Genomic DNA, 16680 nt, shown 5'->3' with positions numbered 1-16680 from the left:
CAACTCACCCTTCCGGTATCGAATGTCAGTAACGTGTTAAAAAAAAAAAAACATGTTGAAGGAGATTTCTCCTTGAGGACCTTCCTTGAGATCCTGTAGAGACATGAACCCCTGTAAAAGATACTAAAACAAGTTAATTGAATGTTTCCCCTAATTTAAAAAATAAAACACAGAAAACCCAAAATAGTCTTTTTTTTAAACAATCTTTATTTATTCCACAATTTGTTAATATAATACAACACATTTCCTCAAACAGAGAAGTAGAAGAAAAAAAACCCACAAATCTAGGAAAAGACCATAATCGTAGCAGATTCCGCTTCAATAATAAACACATTTTTCCCTGAATGTCAGCTTGTTTTTTTTTTTACCTTCAGTTTCAGTCTTTATGTGAGACGGTCCATGATTGACAATCGCTGTTTAACCCTTTCAGGGACAGCTGGGTCACTGCAGTGGATAGCTGATCATGTGATCAGGTGACAGGGTGCCTGAAAGGGTTCAATGATGGCGCTTCAGTCTTCGGGCCACGTCCTTGTTCTGCAACGCGTTGACAAGGTATTGGTCTGCGTTGTGCAACAGCTTCTTTTGAATGTCCCAAGTAGAAAAGAAAATCGGACTTTTTGGGATCCCAGCACATCACAGAGAGCTGATCGACGACCCCCCCCCCACCTCCGAGAACGTGTGTGCCAGATTTGCATCCTTATGTTTGCATATTTTCCAGCATGGCTGGTGAATTTTCAATTTTGTAATGTCTTTTTTTTTGGAAAGAGAAAAACAGTTCTCCATTATTGTACTTTGTAAGAACACATGGTAATAACGCACTGCAATTTTTTTGGGGGGGGGGAATGACGAACATTAGATTTTTGTCACATTGTAGAGTAGGAACTTCGATTTCATGGACAAAGTGGGGAGAGAGCTCGTCCGTTCGACCTCATTGTTTGTTACTTTGAGCACGGGTGTCGAAGTTAAGGCCAGGGGGCCAGATCTGGTCCGCCGCATCATTTTATTAGGCCGATGACGGCGATTCAAGCATATCAACTTACATGATGCTTGCAAAAGTCTGAATCAAAATTTCAAATTGTCACCTATTATGTAATAATTACAATCTTTCAACAATCCATTACCACACTAGGGTCCTGTATCTACAATATGGATCACTTATTAGGATGAAGTACCGTTCTGGAGGTGGTGTCACGGTGGCGCTCCGGCTCCGTCCAAAGCTTTATTGTCCCCGTGACTCAAGCCGGATGGAAAAGTTGTCGGCGATCGGGCGAGCAGAGCCGCGGGAGCCGCCACCCCGACGGGCCCGTGTTGAGGCGTGCCGCCTGCGGCCGGTCGCGGCCGCGCCTTGGCGTCCTCCAGCAGCACGCGCACACTCTCGGAGAAGATGGCGCGGGGATCGGCGGGCGGCAGGGCGGGACACACGCAGCGCTCCCTCAACTCCAATGCCTACACAAGCGGACGAAACCCTGATTGATTTGATCGCACCGTCAATTTGCTGATATGTGAAGCGGATCGGCGGGTTATTCTTCCAAGCTGTCTTTTGAAGTCAAGAATCCAACAGATTTTGAAGGATTGTCTGATCATGATAAAAATAAAAACAAAAATCCCATTTTTTAAAAACAATATCAATTATTATTTAAACGTTTACATTTCAGGATTTAATGTCATCTTTTTTTTCTTCTTCTTTTGTCTTGGTACTGAACCTTGCCTTGCAGATGCCTAATTTGATGTGAATTTAATAATATTATTGCAACTTCTGAACTTCATATAAAGTGCTTTAACAACCTTATTTGTATTTATTTTTATTTGAATCCACTATGTTGTTCTATTTTTGTCTTTTTATTATGAAAAGTATAACTTGTTATATTTTGATTTGATAATGATGACATTTACTTTTCCGATATAATTTACAAATTAAAAAGCACGCAAAAGTGGATTGAAGCAACTATGTGGACTGCCGCATAGCTGTATCCCGACACTTTTTCCATCAGCCGAGCACTAGACGAAAATTCTTGTTTAGCCATCTGCTCGTCTTTGCCACTTGGTGAGCCGACTCAAGGTTAAAACCATCTCTCTCTCTCACACACACACACACACACACACACACACACACACACAGACACACAAAAATAATGACTGTGGATGCTGATGCTTCCACAGGAGCTTCCGCCTAGCCCGCAGATACGTCTGATTGTGTCGCTAAGCCACACAGCTCGCTCGCCTCCAGGATGTAAACTTAAGCAGATATCCTGGATTTTTTTTGGGGGGGGGGGGGATAAAATGAAAGAAAATAACCCAGTGCACCTTTGCCATCCTTCCTCCCTTTCCAAGCCTGCTGCAGGCAATCGTTCATCTCTCCAGACGCTTCATTAGCTACTTGAAAAACTTATAAAACGTGGAGGTCCTGCGTGTTGTCTTTTGCTTGACAAAAACACGTGTGTGTGTGTGTGTGTGTGTGTGTGTGTGTGTACTTGAGGCACGAGGCGGTCCAGTTGCGTCACGCGGTTCTTGTGTGACGGATGCGTGGACAGCCACTCAGGTAGGCTGGGCTCTCCACTCAGCTGCTCCCTTATCTCCATCTGCTGCCAGAAAACCGGGCCTGCGCGCACGTCCGCACAAGCCTGAGCACGCGCGCACACGCACACACGCACGCACAAACACACACACACGGGCGTCAAATGTTATAAATTGTACCAGTGATCGAAGGCATCGTTTGATTTCTTTGACAATGGTGCCCTCTAGTGGCACATCTTGAAATGACAGTGAATGAAGGTGACGTCAGGATTTGTCCGTGTACTTTAGTTTCGTATTTAATGTGAAATAATTAAAAACGTCACATGTATATTGATTATTTATTTACTTTTTTTCGTTAAATTCGATGTTCAAGCATTCGTTTGTTTTGTTTCTACTTGAGGTTTCAAACAGTGGTTTTATTGATTAATGTACTTCACGATTGAATGAGTCATCAATTAACTTGATATTATTAGTAGTAATCATAGTTTCACGTTATTTTATGTGAAATCATTTCTTAAATTTTCATTAAGAAATTTTATTTTAATATGAACAAGGTGTGATCGATGTATGTATCCACAAAACAATTAGATTTTTCCACTATATTTGGAAATTAATTTGGAAATGAGGTTTACAATTTTATATTTATGTGCTGTGTTTATTATTTTACTTTATGTTAACCGTTTTTTTAAGCGCTTTGTTACAGCTGCCGCTGTTGTGAAAGCGCTATATAAATCAGCATGTATTGTATTGTACATTAATCTAGATTTGTTTCTGCCGGATCAAATATCGATTTTACTTTCTCCTCGGGTATTTACATTTTTAAACAAACAGAATAGATATGAATGAAATGAACAGTGCGTGCAGTTTCAGAAGCTATAATCAATCGCTGACCTTCGCCGCCAACTGCAAGCCAACTTGATCCGCCTCCGCCTCCAGCTTCCTGCTGTATGGACGGTTGAACATCAGCTGCACGGGGCGCCACACAGATGATCGTGTAAGTTTCATGGTATGCGATGCATCAGCATTCATGAAATATTGACAGATTGGGCCGATGTTTGGACTCAGGCCACGAATGCACTAAACTTTGGTGGCACCAGAACAGAAGTAAATCCCCCCCCCCCCCCCCTCTCCTCTTCAGAAATGTCTTTGATTTGAACTCTTTCAATGACAGGCATTTTCAAAAAAAAAGAAAACCTCATGAATGCCAGCTAATTCACAGCATTCTGATTGGTATTTCAAGGCTCACAGAATATTGTGCTTCATGACTAGATGGGGATGAGTCTATGATGAAGTTTGGAAATCAGTGAAGAAGCGTCTTAATCATCGTGATTTTAAATCGCAATCAACATACCGGTAATCATAATTATTTTTTCCATAAACGTCCAGCCCTACTATTTAGTAATAGTAGAATTTAGTCGTGTGTGTCACGCATGTGTGTGTGTGTGTGTGTGTGTACATTATTCATTCATTCATTCATTCATCTTCCGTACCGCTTGATCCTCACTAGGGTCGCGGGGGGTGCTGGAGCCCATCCCAGCCGTCTCCGGGCAGTAGGCGGGGGACACCCTGAATCGGTTGCCAGCCAATCGCAGGGCACACATAGACAAACAACCATCCACGCTCACACTCACACCTAGGGACAATTTAGAGTGTTCAATCAGCCTGCCATGCCTATTTTTGGAATGTGGGAGGAAACCGGAGCACCCGGAGAAAACCCGCGCAGGCCCGGGGAGAACACGCAAACTCCACACAGGGAGGCCGGAGCTGGAATCCAACCCGGTACCTCTGCACTGTGAAGCCGACGTGCTAACCACTGAACTACCGGGCCGCCTATGTCATCATTTCTATTTCTAAATTTAAATCATGCCTGTCATTTGTTTTCCCTTTTGTGACACTCTTTGTAGTAGCTTTAAGATGCCGAACACAATGATGAATCACAAGGTGTTTTTAACATTATTTTTAGGGACAGTGGCTACCCATCTGTTTGCCCATTGTTGTGACATGCCACAACCTCATCAAAAAGTCATCCAATGTTGCCATCTGCAGGACAGAGATTTTTTTTCCCCCACTCTAATAATGTCAGCTCATTCCCATGAAAAAAATCAACCAATCAATAAAAGTTTGACGGGAATTGACGTCAGCAGCACTCCTCGTGAGGATTCCTTTTGACGGCATTTCACATTAACAATGCTCCAAGAGCAACCAAAAAAAAAACTTTTAAAACAAAGTGAGCAGTATTTTAACAAAGTACTTTCCTTGACTTCTGATTAAAATGTCTTCATCTTTTTTTTTCTGATGTAACAGACCACAATCGGCCTTTGATATTCCAATGCATTCATTAATCTTCCTATTAATATACAGTGAATGCAGCTCACCTGCGTGAGCTTGTCCTGGGCCCACTGACCCAGCAGCGCCAGGCTGTCGCGGGGACACACGGCCCAGATGGCGGCCAGCAGGACCACGGACAGGAGGTCCACCACGTGAGACAGGCTCGCCTGCTCTGCCTGCAGGAGGATGAGGGGATGGAGAAGAGGGAGGTCAAGACCGAGGTCGGGTTAAGAGGAGAATGTGACAAGGGACGGGGGAGAACCAGGGCATTTGACGCAATCCAACGGTGGAGTGAGTAGCTGGGCCAATCAGGCGTCCTGTGGCTACTCATTGACTTTATCTAATTACAAGCCTCCTCCCAGCTTGAAACTCCCCAAACTGCACGAGTTGACAGCACACTCGTTCACGCCGCAACGAGAATGGACTTTTAACGAGGCCGTAAACACTCGCCGGCCGCCACCCCGCCGCCGAAAACAACACGAATGGGATGCTTACGCCGTTTCAAATGGCTTTTTAATGCGCTAAAGGCGGAATTGTATGATGATTGCACTTCATTTACCAGTAAAAATATTTGCAGTACAAACAATAAAATTAGCTTAAGGGACTTAAAAAAAAAATGTAAAAGAAAACATTTGCATTCTAAACTGTGCTGTGTTGTTAACGCTGACTGATGCATTTTATTGCCTTTCTTTAACCACAATACAGAAACAAAATGACCAAAATGCATAATTATTATGATTGTGATTGTTTTATTTGTTATCATTTTTGTCCCATTTGTTTTTCTTCTCTCATTATTTTATTGATACATAATTTGACCAAGAATTTGTCAAAATAGGCGGGGGACAACACCCTGAACTGGTTGCCAATTTATTATTATTATAATTATTATGAAATAAATCGCCCAAGAGGAGCAGAGGGATATACTGATGTTGATTATTTTATAACCACAATGTTTTGGTTTGGCAGATAATTTCCAGAAAGCAATCTTACTTCATTGGTATCATCTACTCATTTGGTCATTTTCCTTTGTTGTTGTATTATTGCTATTTATCGGTCAAGTGCTTTGCTACAGGTGCAGCTGTTGTAAAATGTGCTATATCAACAAAGTTGCATCACGTTTTGGATCGCAGCTCGTTTATCAGCTGCCATGTTGTGACTTACGGCGTGTCCCAGTAGAGCATGAGCCATTTCGTGTCCAAGCACGATGGTGAGCTGGTGGACATCTGCCACAGCTTCCAGCATGCCGGTGAAAATGAACACTTTGCCATTCTGCAACAGCAACCCCCCCCCAAAAAAAACAAAATATGAGTTTAATTTTCATTGTGATGATGATGATGATGATGATGATGATGATGGTGATGTCAAGTATGGTCGCCAACCGGGAGCACAAAGGCATTGCTGTCGTCACTCTGCACCACATGGACACTCCAGTCCACGTCGGCCATTTCGGGGAGGTCCTGGTTACGCCGGGCCAGGTGCTGTACCACCTGCTCAACCACACGGTGACGAGCGTCGCTCTCGGGGAGCAGCCGATCGCCAAACTCCTCCATGTACTGCACACGGGAAGTTCGTTAAACATACAACTATTAACTTATTAGCAAAATGAATTTGGGGCAATTTGGGGCTTTTTTTGTGTAAATGTTCTGCAAAGCGATTTGCTACAGCTGCTATGAAACCACTATATAAATAGAGAGGTATTGTATTGTATAAAAGAGGCTACAATTAGCTTGTTTAATTGAGGTATTAAAATGCGTGACTTATTTTAAAATGTATTTTTTTTGTTTGCATTTTGAAAAAAAATCTAGATTTTATTACATTTTAAACATTGTCTCTGTCATTACTTTTGTAATTAAAAAATAGTATTTCTAGATTTAGTTTTTGTTTTGTTTAAATAAAAACATGTATTTTATGCATCTATTGTAATCTTTTTAATAGTTTGTTTTTTGAATCATTGTAATTTTGAATTGTGGATTTGATTCTCCTAAATTTAATTTCTAGATTTTTATTTTTTAAATAGTACTTCTAGATCATGTTTAGATCTCTTCAAATGTCATTCCATTTGAGCTTCAATTATTTCGATGTAAAAGCACGGAGACGCCTCACCGCCTTTGAAGTGAAAGCCGCCAGCTCCATGTAGTTCTGCCTGCTGAACACCAAAAGGCGCGTGCGGCCAGTCACCGGCGATTGATCCAAATGCGTGAGGAGGAGGAGGATCGAGATAATGGCGCCCACGCCTGCTGCCACCACCAGCCGCCAGCGCCGCTGCCATGCCCACTGGCGGAAGAGCTGACGCCGATTGTCAGGCAGCGCCACCCACCACTTCCTTAGACTCCTGCAGTGAGATGTCAAGTCATGTGATACCCTCATATGTATTTACATTATATGTTCTGTTTTCGTATCTGTTGTTACTTTTTTATTCTGCTCTTAAGAAAATCTCAATATCAAAGCACCCTGTATGATGGATTTTCCTCCATCCATCATTACCTGAGCTGCTTATTGTCATGACGGTCATGGGCATGCAGGAGTCTATCCAAGCGATCATCGGGCAGTAGGCGGGGTACACCCTGAACTGGTTGACAGCCAATCGCAAATGGTTTTTCCAATCAAAGGACCATTGTATTGAAACATTGGAAAAAAGTACAAATAATATTCTTGTACTTTCCAGCAGCGATAAATGTATGGTTAAAAAATAAAAAGAAATACCGGTCTCCTGATTTCCTTCTGAACCCATTTCAGAAGAAGGCACTCATATTAGAAAATATATTTGTAAATTCCTGCAGATGTATACCGGGTTGAAAAAGTAAAAACGTGTTTTGATAGCTAGCTATCATTTTATAAAAATGTTGGAAAAGGTATTAAAGTCAAAATAAATATTTTAGTAATTTCCTGCAGTCATTTTCTGGTCTTAAAAATGTCAAAATATAGCAGATATACACAGTCTACACACCCCTCTTAAAATGTAAGGATTTTATTACCTAAAAAAACCGAGGTGGAGCAAATTAATTTTTTTTCCACCATTATTGTGACCCAAAACATGTGCAACACAATCTGAAAAATATAAAATTGTAAAAATATCAATTTTAGAAGATGTTATACAGTACATGTTTAGAAGGTTTCTAATACTGCTACTGAGTCCCTAAAATATTTGTTATTTTCTGCTCTGAGAAATCGTGATATTAAACATGATAACATACCTGCCCAGTATGATGGCCGTGAGCTTTTGAACAGGCTTGAGCACTATCCAGATGAGAGGAGCAGGTAAGGCCTTCGCACGGGTCGAGGTACGAAACTGAGTCACACATGATGGAACTTGAAGTGGGGGAGCAGTTTTGGCCAAGACCGTCCCGGTGGTGCCGTGTGAAGGCAAAACGGGTATGCCGCCGCGAGTGGCTCCGTATCGAAACCGGCGAGGAGCTGTCAATGAGAGGGACTGCTGGCACCCCAGCAAGTGTCGCGTCAGGTGAGCTCGCGGAAGTCCTTTTAAGAAGGGAAACATCATGGAGGTCTTCGCTGCAAGTCATTGACTGTCAATGTCACGCGAGTTCCTTGTAACCTTGGTGACATTTGACCAAGTTTCAGTCGAAGACATGTTTTGTGCTGTTTAAAACAAAAGGGCGTTGAATTTAATCCTATGCGAGGGGAATTGTAACTTATTCCACCGAGCAGAATAATTCCTCCCGTAATTAAGTCCAGAAGAAATATTTCAAAAAATGTCAAATACAATTTTGATTTGTTTACTATTCCGTTTCCGTCATTAATATTTGCAGTAATGTTAATTATAACAAATACCGCAACTCGTCAAAAACGAAGTCCACCCCACGAGAAAATAAGTCCGTGCGAAAATTCCCGAGAAGAAACAAAGGTTCCAAGTAGGCAAGTTCCGGTCAAGAGGAATTTTATTTTAAAATCCAAAGTTAAATTAATCGGTTTGACCATGTTTTTTCGCAGTGATATCATTCATATTTTTGATCAACAGTATACGTCGTAAGAACTACATAAATCCCCTTCGAAACCAGCTCGTCAGAAGTGTTCCAGTTTAAAAAAAGTATAAAAATAAAAAATATCATTTTGTACCAAATGAGTAATCGTAAGAACTGTTTGTACTTTATGAATAGTGTGACTAGAGTAATAATTAAGAGCAGTATAATGCAAAATGCGCGCAGTAATATCTAAATAATAATGAAAAGTAATCCTACCACTCGACAAATGTAAAAGAAAAATAGCACTTTACTCTATTTCTTGATACAGATATACATCAGTAACACATGAAACAGAATGCTTATAGTTTATGTATTGGATTCATGCTTTCACAATGTGGTTCCTTCCAGTGAGAGTGCCTTTATATTTATATTTATATTACCTGTACCTAGGTAAAGAAAATGGTCACAATGGCTCAGCAATGTTGGTCTTTTTTTAAAAACAAAGAATCAAGAATATATATATATATTAGCATTAAGCTAGAAACATTTCCCAAGGCAAAATTATGTGGTATGATTCTCTTTGTTTTATGTTTAGTTTGACAGTACATTAAGCATGCATGTAAAGTGAGCAGGCCCACTACGCATTTTTAAAAGTTTACTCCCACCGTCTCACCCTCTCAGATCTTTCCTTGCAAGTTAAAAGAGAAAAAAAAAGATTGAGCTTTGATCTTTTGAGCTTTTTGATCGTGTTTTGAAAAACCTGTATGCCAGGTCACTTGAAACTGTGTACACAAATAAGCAACTTTTTCTTCTAGAGAGTTCAGTGTATTGTTTGTCCAGAATGTATTTAAAATCTCAGTGGACATATAGATGTATAATATATTGGTTAAAAAAAAGTATATACAAATGTAGCATTCTAAATACAATCATATCAGAGTAAATAGTCATGTCCAGTGGACAGCACAGAGCCAAGATGCAGTATGCCGCTCGAGTGGGTTTCGTCGCCTCCCGAATCCTCTTCGACATCTCCCGAACTCACGGGTGCGGGCGAATTACTTGACGAATTGCTCTCCTGGTGCTCGCCTTCAATGGGCTGCTGGGCGATGAAATCAGAAAGGAAGAGAGCGTGGATTTGAGTGAGGAAGGCTTCTCCCTCTTCGTTCTCGTCGGGCAGCGGCTCCAGGTACCTTGCCAGCGACGACAGCATCTGAACGTCGGACAAGTAAGAACATGGGAGAACAAAAAAAAATGGTACACTGTCCCTTTAAGAGGAAAGTTCGGTTGATGGATGTGTCTTGTTACCTTTTCCAGACAGGTGAGGTGAGAGTCCCTCCGGAAAAATCGCTCCATGCGCACACTCCTAGAAAGAAAACGTCAGAAATACAATAGGGGGGTGCATCTCTCCAATAAAAGACGATTTGAAGTTATGATGCAATGAGCTTCTTTTTACAATTTGAATGACCTTGTCAGTACAGTACTGTAAATGTGGCATTGCCTATTACATCGGCAAGCCGATTAATCAGACGGGCGGTATTTCAAACCAAAATGGTGGACGTGTAGTTGGATTTCTCACCCTGATGTTCGGGAGTATTTGTGGATGATCCACAGAGCTCTTCTTAAAGACTGATCCCAGTCTGGGATGTCCTGTGATGGCAAGAAGTCAAATTTGTAGGGAAGCTCTGTGAAGAAACACAAAATGTTGATTTTATTCCCAATAAAGAAATAAATACATAAATCTCATGACATCACTTTACACTTGTAAAAGTAAAGATTTTATTTTCCCCTCAAAGTATTCAACTTTACTCATGTAGAATGACAAATGCCTTCTCATAACAGCAGGCATTGATTCTCCTAAAATAATCTGAAATGGAAACATGACAGCTTTGTATTTTTTTTGAAGTGGTAAGATTAAGAACCACTGGGCGACAATGGAATGACTCTCTCCCAATCATATTTATTATTTTCATTTTTTTGATGATGTTGCTTCTTCAAGTGGAATTCAATAATTGAGCCGGTGAAATGAAGAACAGAAAATGGTTTGATTTCAACATACTTTGAGGTGCCGAGGGGTTTTGGCACTCCTTGACCAACAAGCAGGTGGTTTGGGAATGGGGGGAGGGATTGGCCGGGTCATATGGGCTCACGATCATCCCGATAAAAGGAGCACCGCCGCGGGAGAAATAACTCTAGAAATAAAACATAAGTGAATAAACTCATGCTAAAAGGACGAGTGGGCTAATTTTTGTTTCACGTCACCTGGAACTGGTCCTGCGTGTTGATGTCGCGCACAGACGGGTTTGGGTGGAAGGACGGGTGGGAGTGGTACCAACCCACCACGCTGAAGCCCAGAGAGGAGAGCACGTCGCAGGCTTGCGTCTGAGACAGAGGGTCCATCTCGCACTGGAGCCCCGTACTCACGCTGTTGCACGGCTCCGCCGCGCAGATCTAGGCGCACGCGTGTGTCCGTCAAGTCCCCATGGCTTCTGTGGTCATATTCAACAACGTACTCCCCACCTTCAACACTTTATCCTCCTCGTTGAAAGTTCCTCCAAGAAGACCGATCACCTCGCCTCGAGACACGTGAGCATGCTGACCAGAAAAAAAACATTTTTAAAAATAAGGTCAGTGCATTTATTTCATTAAGAACACATGCTCAATGGAAAGACATCCTACAAAGCTGTTAAAAAAACAAAAAGGAAGAAAAACAATGTCATCATTTAGGTAAAAATCTATCAAATCTGTTATATTTTGTGGGAAGATTTTGTCAAATCGAAACAGGTATGGCTCTTGTATTGGACATCATCCATGATAATAATATCATACATTTGTTGCCGTAAAATGAAGTTTAAGACAACATTTTTTACTCTCATAAAATTACGATTTGAGTCCCACAAAATGATGTTGTTTTGTCATGTCATATGAGTCACGCAAAGGTTAAACATAAAAACACACTTGACGATATACAGTAACTTAATTATTGCAAAATTACTAATTTTCTTGTAATTTACTGATACATTAAAAAAATACATGAAAGTACAACTCGATTGTTTACCCTTTTTAGGTCATCACAATGCCACTTTAATTTCGATTTTTTTAAAATTTCATCCTGTAATATGAGTGGATTCATGCCAAAAATAAAATGTGCTCACAACATTAAGACATCATTTCCATAACATGGACATTGGACATTTTTTCTTTTTCTCTCCATTTATATAAATATATATATTTTTTAAAACTAACCACATGTAGTTTGTGTGAATGTGTGCTTACCATATCCATAATCAGCAGCGTCTCAGCACACACGACGACTCTGAATGGTTCCTGGGAAAAATTACATGGTGATGAGAACTTTACTGTTTCAGTGTGAGTTATTAAAGGGGAATAAGTCAAGTGGCAAAATTGGCAAAAATAAGTTATATGCAGTCGTGCTAGTCTATACATGTTATTCTGATTAATATTGTGTTTGTGGCATATGAGTTAAGCAGTAAAATTCACCTGTTTTTACCCATCTCAAGGGGCGGCCATTTTGACAGTGGCCGTCGACTGAAAATGACATCATTGTCGCTCGGGGTTCAGGGAACACGAAATCATGGCTCAGCTTCACAAAACAGGTGATCCGTGATTGGTCGTTACCTGAGCCCTGAGCGACTGTGATGTCATTTTCAGTCAACAGAGAGTGGCACAATGCCCGCCCCCTGAGAGGGACAAAAGCCGTGGTGGCTTTTACCGCTTGTCTCGTATTCCACATATTCATTATTAATCAGAATTCCGTGATCAGACTAAGGGAGGACATATTACTGTAAAGAAAATGTATGGGTTTAAAGGAGATTCCTTCTCGCGATAGTAACTGACCTGGGCATCCTCTCCAAAGCACCTACATGGAATGAGCTGGAAGGGATCAAAAGACCTAAAACAAGTCACAAGTAACATGGACGCTGCTTGTTACCAAACACAATGGATGACGTGTGTGTGTGTGTGTGTGCGTGCGCGACGTAAGTTTGCCGCTCACCCTCTGTGTCTGAACATTTTGCAGGCTTTGGGGCGCTCTCTATGCATGGCCAGCTCCGCGGCGCTAAGATGCTAACAATAACAAAGATGAAGATGCGAGCGTCATGAAATGGTGTCTGTATTTATGCGTGTGTGAGTTACACACCTTATATGTTTGTCCCTCCAAGTCTTTGGCGTCGCACCAGTTTCCCCACCTGTCTCTCACGCGTCGCTTTCTGGTCCGCTGCCGGCACACAAGCAACCAGGAAATTTGTGGGTGTTCATGTTTAAAATGCTATAATAGTCACATTCGCATTACGACAAAGGATGACAAAAAATGGCCACTTTACCATACTCTGTAACCTTTGGGCCAGCTGGTAGGCCTCCCGCACGTCTTTGCCCTCCTTCTGCTTTGTGCGGTCTGCCACCCGGGGCCGATTATACACCGCTTGCTCTGACAAATCAGAAAGTTTCACACAAAATAAAGATTTTTAAACCCGTGAATGAATAATACGTCAAAAATAAATGAATACAAAGTAATTTATAAATAATAACGACATCGCAGGTAAAAAAAAATTGTGATCAGAAAATGTAAATAAGAAGGACGTAAGTGCAGAATATGCTTTGGGGATTTGTGAGGAGACCAGAGCACTGGGAGAAAACACACATAAGGGGAAAACATGGAAACTCTTCACAGGAAGGCCACAAGCCGGATTCGAACCCACGATCTCAGAACGGTGAGGCAGATGTCCACCGCGCACCAAAACAATTACAAACAAACAAAATATAAATGGCGGCACGGTGGTTGACTGGTTAGCACTTGGGCCTCACAGTGCAGAGGGGCCGGGGTTCGATTCTGGCTCCGGCCTTATTGTGTGGAGTTTACATGTTCTCCCCGTGCCTGCGTGGGTTTTCTCCGGGTATTCCGGTTTCCTCCCGCATTCCAAAAACATGCATGGCAGGTTGATGGAACACTCTAAATTGTCCCTAGATGTGAGTGTGAGCGCGCATGCTTGTTCGTCGATGTGTGCCCTGCGATTGGCTGAAAACCAGTTCGGGGGTGCCCCGCCTACTGGGCAAAGACGGCGGCGATAGGCCCCCCCCCCCCGGCGACCCTTGTGAGGATAAGTGGATCGGAAAATGGAAAATGGATGGATTCCTACCGCAGTTGAAGTTTATGGCGCCGATGAGCTCCAGGTACGTGTGGATCCTCCCGATGCAGTTGACGTCGCCGCAGTTCTTCAAGCCGGGCCGCACCGAGGTCTTGTTCAGGTACTTGGGTTTGCTCTTCAGCCTGCGACATCACCACAATGGCGTTAGCGGTCCGCAGGCTCCTACCGTGTGCTACCTATTTAAAGTGTTTTCGTTTTCTGGATTCACCACTGGTCCAGGATGTAGTTGCGGATCTTCAGATATCTCTCAGGTGTCTTGGAAGGCCGTCCCTCGAAGAACTCCGGGATGGCTTGCTTTTCGTCCTCGCTGATGCGTTCCACGTCCAGCTCCACTTCCTGCTCTGGCACATTGAGCTCCTCTTCCTCCTCCTCCTCCTCCTCTTCCTCGTTATCTTCTTCCTGTCTGTAAGGCTCTGCAGTATGTTCCCTCTCTTCTTCCTCCGCCCGCGTGGACCCTGTTGACGTTTCAGCCTCCCGGACCTCGGCGGGCTCTTCCAAGAGGCCTAGCGAAGGTGCGGGCGGAGGTCCGGGCTGGACCTCGCCGCCGAGGTCATCGGTGATGTCCACGTCTTCGTCCTCATCCAGCATCTCCATTCGCACCATGTTGGCAGGGCCAGGCTGAGCGCGCGGTGAGGGCGGCGCAGCGCTTGCAGAGGGAGTCGCCATGCCCGGTGCCATCTTTGCCTGCGGGGTGGCAAAAAAAAAAAAAAAAAAAAAAGCAAACGTGGGCTTGGTTGGTGTCATTTATTGAGAAGAAATAAATAAAAGGGATTTAAGTCTATTCAAGCTAGACGAGTGAAAATAATGCACCGTATGATGTTTTTATTTATATCTTTCTATGTACAAAAAAATAATGTGACAAATATGAGAAATAAAAAGGAAATGATTTAATAAATAAAAGTGCACATTATAAAATCAGTTCGACTTTGTTTTATATCAGATAAAAATCTTGATGGCTTGAGGGCTGCAATCACAAATGTCAGAATTATTATTCCTTAATAATACGTGGGTGCAGGAATTTCCATTGAAATGAGCACAACTCACCTTGTGTTTCAAACACTGTCTGGCGTAGTTCTTGACCTGAATGACGCTACGGCTGCCCACCAATTTGGCAATTTTTGTCCACCTTCGCCCAAACTGCGCCTACACGCAGACAAGACCGCCGACATGCTTTATTTTAATGATTTGATGATGACGATGATGCATCAGTTTTAAAAACATACCAGCCCCTCTTCAAACAACTCTTTTTCCTGTTTGGACCATCGGGAGGAGGAGGAAGTCTTAGCCGGAGATCTGAACAGGAAGCCAGCAGGTGAGACAAGTTAAAAGGGATGGGATTATATCAAAATGAGGAACCAAGTAAATATTTTGCTGTAAAATATCTGTTTTATCTGTTTGTACATATACTTACTTCTTCCCTTTAGGCTTGTTGTTGGCATCACTGGGCCAAATATGGTCGGGAATTGTTTGGCCTTTGAGGTAGTATCTAAAAGTAGTTTAGGTCAAAAGATTTGGCTCGAAAGCTGATAAATGAAGCACAGACATAGGTGATCTGTGTAAAGAGTTCATGGCCTTGAAGGGGGAAAAAAGGATACTGTTCCTCCAGTAGCATTTTGTGGATAGCTTCTCGGTTTTCGTTGCTGATGGAGGTATCCAACTCCCAGGGCTGAATGGCAAAAACATATTGTCAACAAAAGCGGATTCAGAATGTATGAGAAGAGTAAAGTGCCGTTAATAGCTCGGTTTATTACCAGAATGCCCACATCATTCTTCCACGCAGACTGCTCCTGAAATAACCCTTTTGGATCTTGCTCACTGTAATGGAAACACTAAATCATTCACTAGTGCCTAATTAGTATCTCACTCACACAAATCATATGCATACACACACTATCCGGGACCAAGTCTTGCCCAAGACCAAAACCTTTAGGAGTCAAGACCGAGACAGTAACAGAACCAAAACCACAGAAATCAATTTGAAAATAACATGACAAGCTTGAACAGTTCAAGAGCATTCGCTCTTGAATTTCATTTATTTTAAACAAATTTGACAGCCAAACACATGATCACAAAAAACTCAGTCACAACACTGAAAAATGATGGTGGGGGGTTAGCAACACATGACTCGAAGGTATTTGCTGTTTTACCATTTTTTTGTACTTATCAAACTAATAAAGTTGAAGCAGAAAAGCGCTTGTCTTGACGGAAAATTGTGTAAACTCGCGCTACACTGTGACAATCGGTTGTGCCCTTTCAGGGTGCATAGTGGCATACATTTAGAGGATTATATCGGTCATATACTAACTGCCCGTTCGAACTAAACTCCAAAATGGCTAACTCGCGATGTATAGGCTACTAAAAAGTGCATTAGGAGTCATCTTAAACCGGCAATTAACTCCTTTAACAATCATTCAGGATACGACAGAAGCCTTACAGTCTCAACACAACTATGCTCATCTTCAATTTAGCTAGTTTAACAGAAATTACTCGACCATCAGCCCGAAAATTGGACGTCCAAGGGAACGCGTGAAACCAGAAAGCCATAATAAATGAGAATATTCGGAACTATAAGGGACATTACCCGATATTAACATCGAACTCATCTCCTTCGATGTCAACATCCACTTCGTCCTCCATCTTGAAGGAAGAACGTTAAAAGTATATAGATGACTTAGAAGTGACAGCGACGCACTGTGGCTGGAGGGACTAACTGCATCACGAAATCATTTAAAGTAGTTGACAGGAGAGGGTCATCAATA

The 16680-nt window shown here is 42.2% G+C and overlaps 2 protein-coding genes across 3 annotated transcripts in view; both read right to left on the bottom strand.

Moving 5' to 3' along the window:
• The window catches only part of oma1 (OMA1 zinc metallopeptidase), an 8792-nt gene extending 249 nt beyond the window's left edge, over window positions 1-8543 (bottom strand). Inside the window, exons 1-10 of one of the 2 annotated variants that reach the window (XR_007963613.1) lie at window positions 8037-8543; window positions 6946-7174; window positions 6222-6395; window positions 6004-6111; window positions 4890-5018; window positions 3406-3480; window positions 2472-2621; window positions 1173-1446; window positions 369-534; window positions 1-111 (exon numbers count right to left, since the gene is read on the bottom strand). The exon at window positions 1-111 is cut by the window's left edge and continues 249 nt beyond it. Coding sequence is in view for 1 of the 2 variants with exons in the window: in XM_052073185.1 (XP_051929145.1) it covers window positions 1189-1446; window positions 2472-2621; window positions 3406-3480; window positions 4890-5018; window positions 6004-6111; window positions 6222-6395; window positions 6946-7174; window positions 8037-8341 (1428 nt within the window). In the remaining variant the exon portion in view is untranslated. Of the gene's footprint in view, window positions 112-184; window positions 535-1172; window positions 1447-2471; window positions 2622-3405; window positions 3481-4889; window positions 5019-6003; window positions 6112-6221; window positions 6396-6945; window positions 7175-8036 lie in introns of those variants that run through there. The other variant, XM_052073185.1, reaches the window with a different exon arrangement.
• A 177-nt stretch (window positions 8544-8720) lies between these two features.
• mysm1 (Myb-like, SWIRM and MPN domains 1) lies at window positions 8721-16607 on the bottom strand. The gene is made up of 19 exons (XM_052073163.1): window positions 16503-16607; window positions 15673-15736; window positions 15517-15587; window positions 15333-15407; window positions 15145-15214; window positions 14966-15064; window positions 14130-14605; window positions 13913-14043; window positions 13100-13203; window positions 12916-12993; window positions 12772-12842; window positions 12615-12669; window positions 12033-12083; window positions 11277-11351; window positions 11019-11207; window positions 10816-10948; window positions 10336-10441; window positions 10065-10122; window positions 8721-9969 (listed from the first exon to the last, which is right to left on the bottom strand). Exons 1-19 carry the CDS (start codon window positions 16556-16558, stop codon window positions 9694-9696), a joined length of 2238 nt encoding a protein of 745 aa, XP_051929123.1. The 5' UTR covers window positions 16559-16607; the 3' UTR covers window positions 8721-9693.
• Between the last annotated feature and the right edge of the window lie 73 nt (window positions 16608-16680).

The sequence above is a fragment of the Hippocampus zosterae genome, chromosome 8, assembly GCF_025434085.1.
Source record: "Hippocampus zosterae strain Florida chromosome 8, ASM2543408v3, whole genome shotgun sequence".
NCBI lineage: Eukaryota > Metazoa > Chordata > Actinopteri > Syngnathiformes > Syngnathidae > Hippocampus > Hippocampus zosterae.
This window is presented reverse-complemented; position numbering and strand designations above follow the sequence as displayed.

Excerpts from the sequence above, each read along its gene's own strand:
- mysm1 (XM_052073163.1), bottom strand. The coding sequence starts at position 16,558 with ATGGAGGACGAAGTGGATGTTGACATCGAAGGAGATGAGTTCGATGTT. Across the intron at positions 12,843-12,915 it reads TGGAGGGACAAACATATAAG|CATCTTAGCGCCGCGGAGCT; the intron begins GTGTGTAACTCA and ends TGTTATTGTTAG. Across the intron at positions 10,949-11,018 it reads ACACGCAGGACCAGTTCCAG|AGTTATTTCTCCCGCGGCGG; the intron begins GTGACGTGAAAC and ends TTTTATTTCTAG.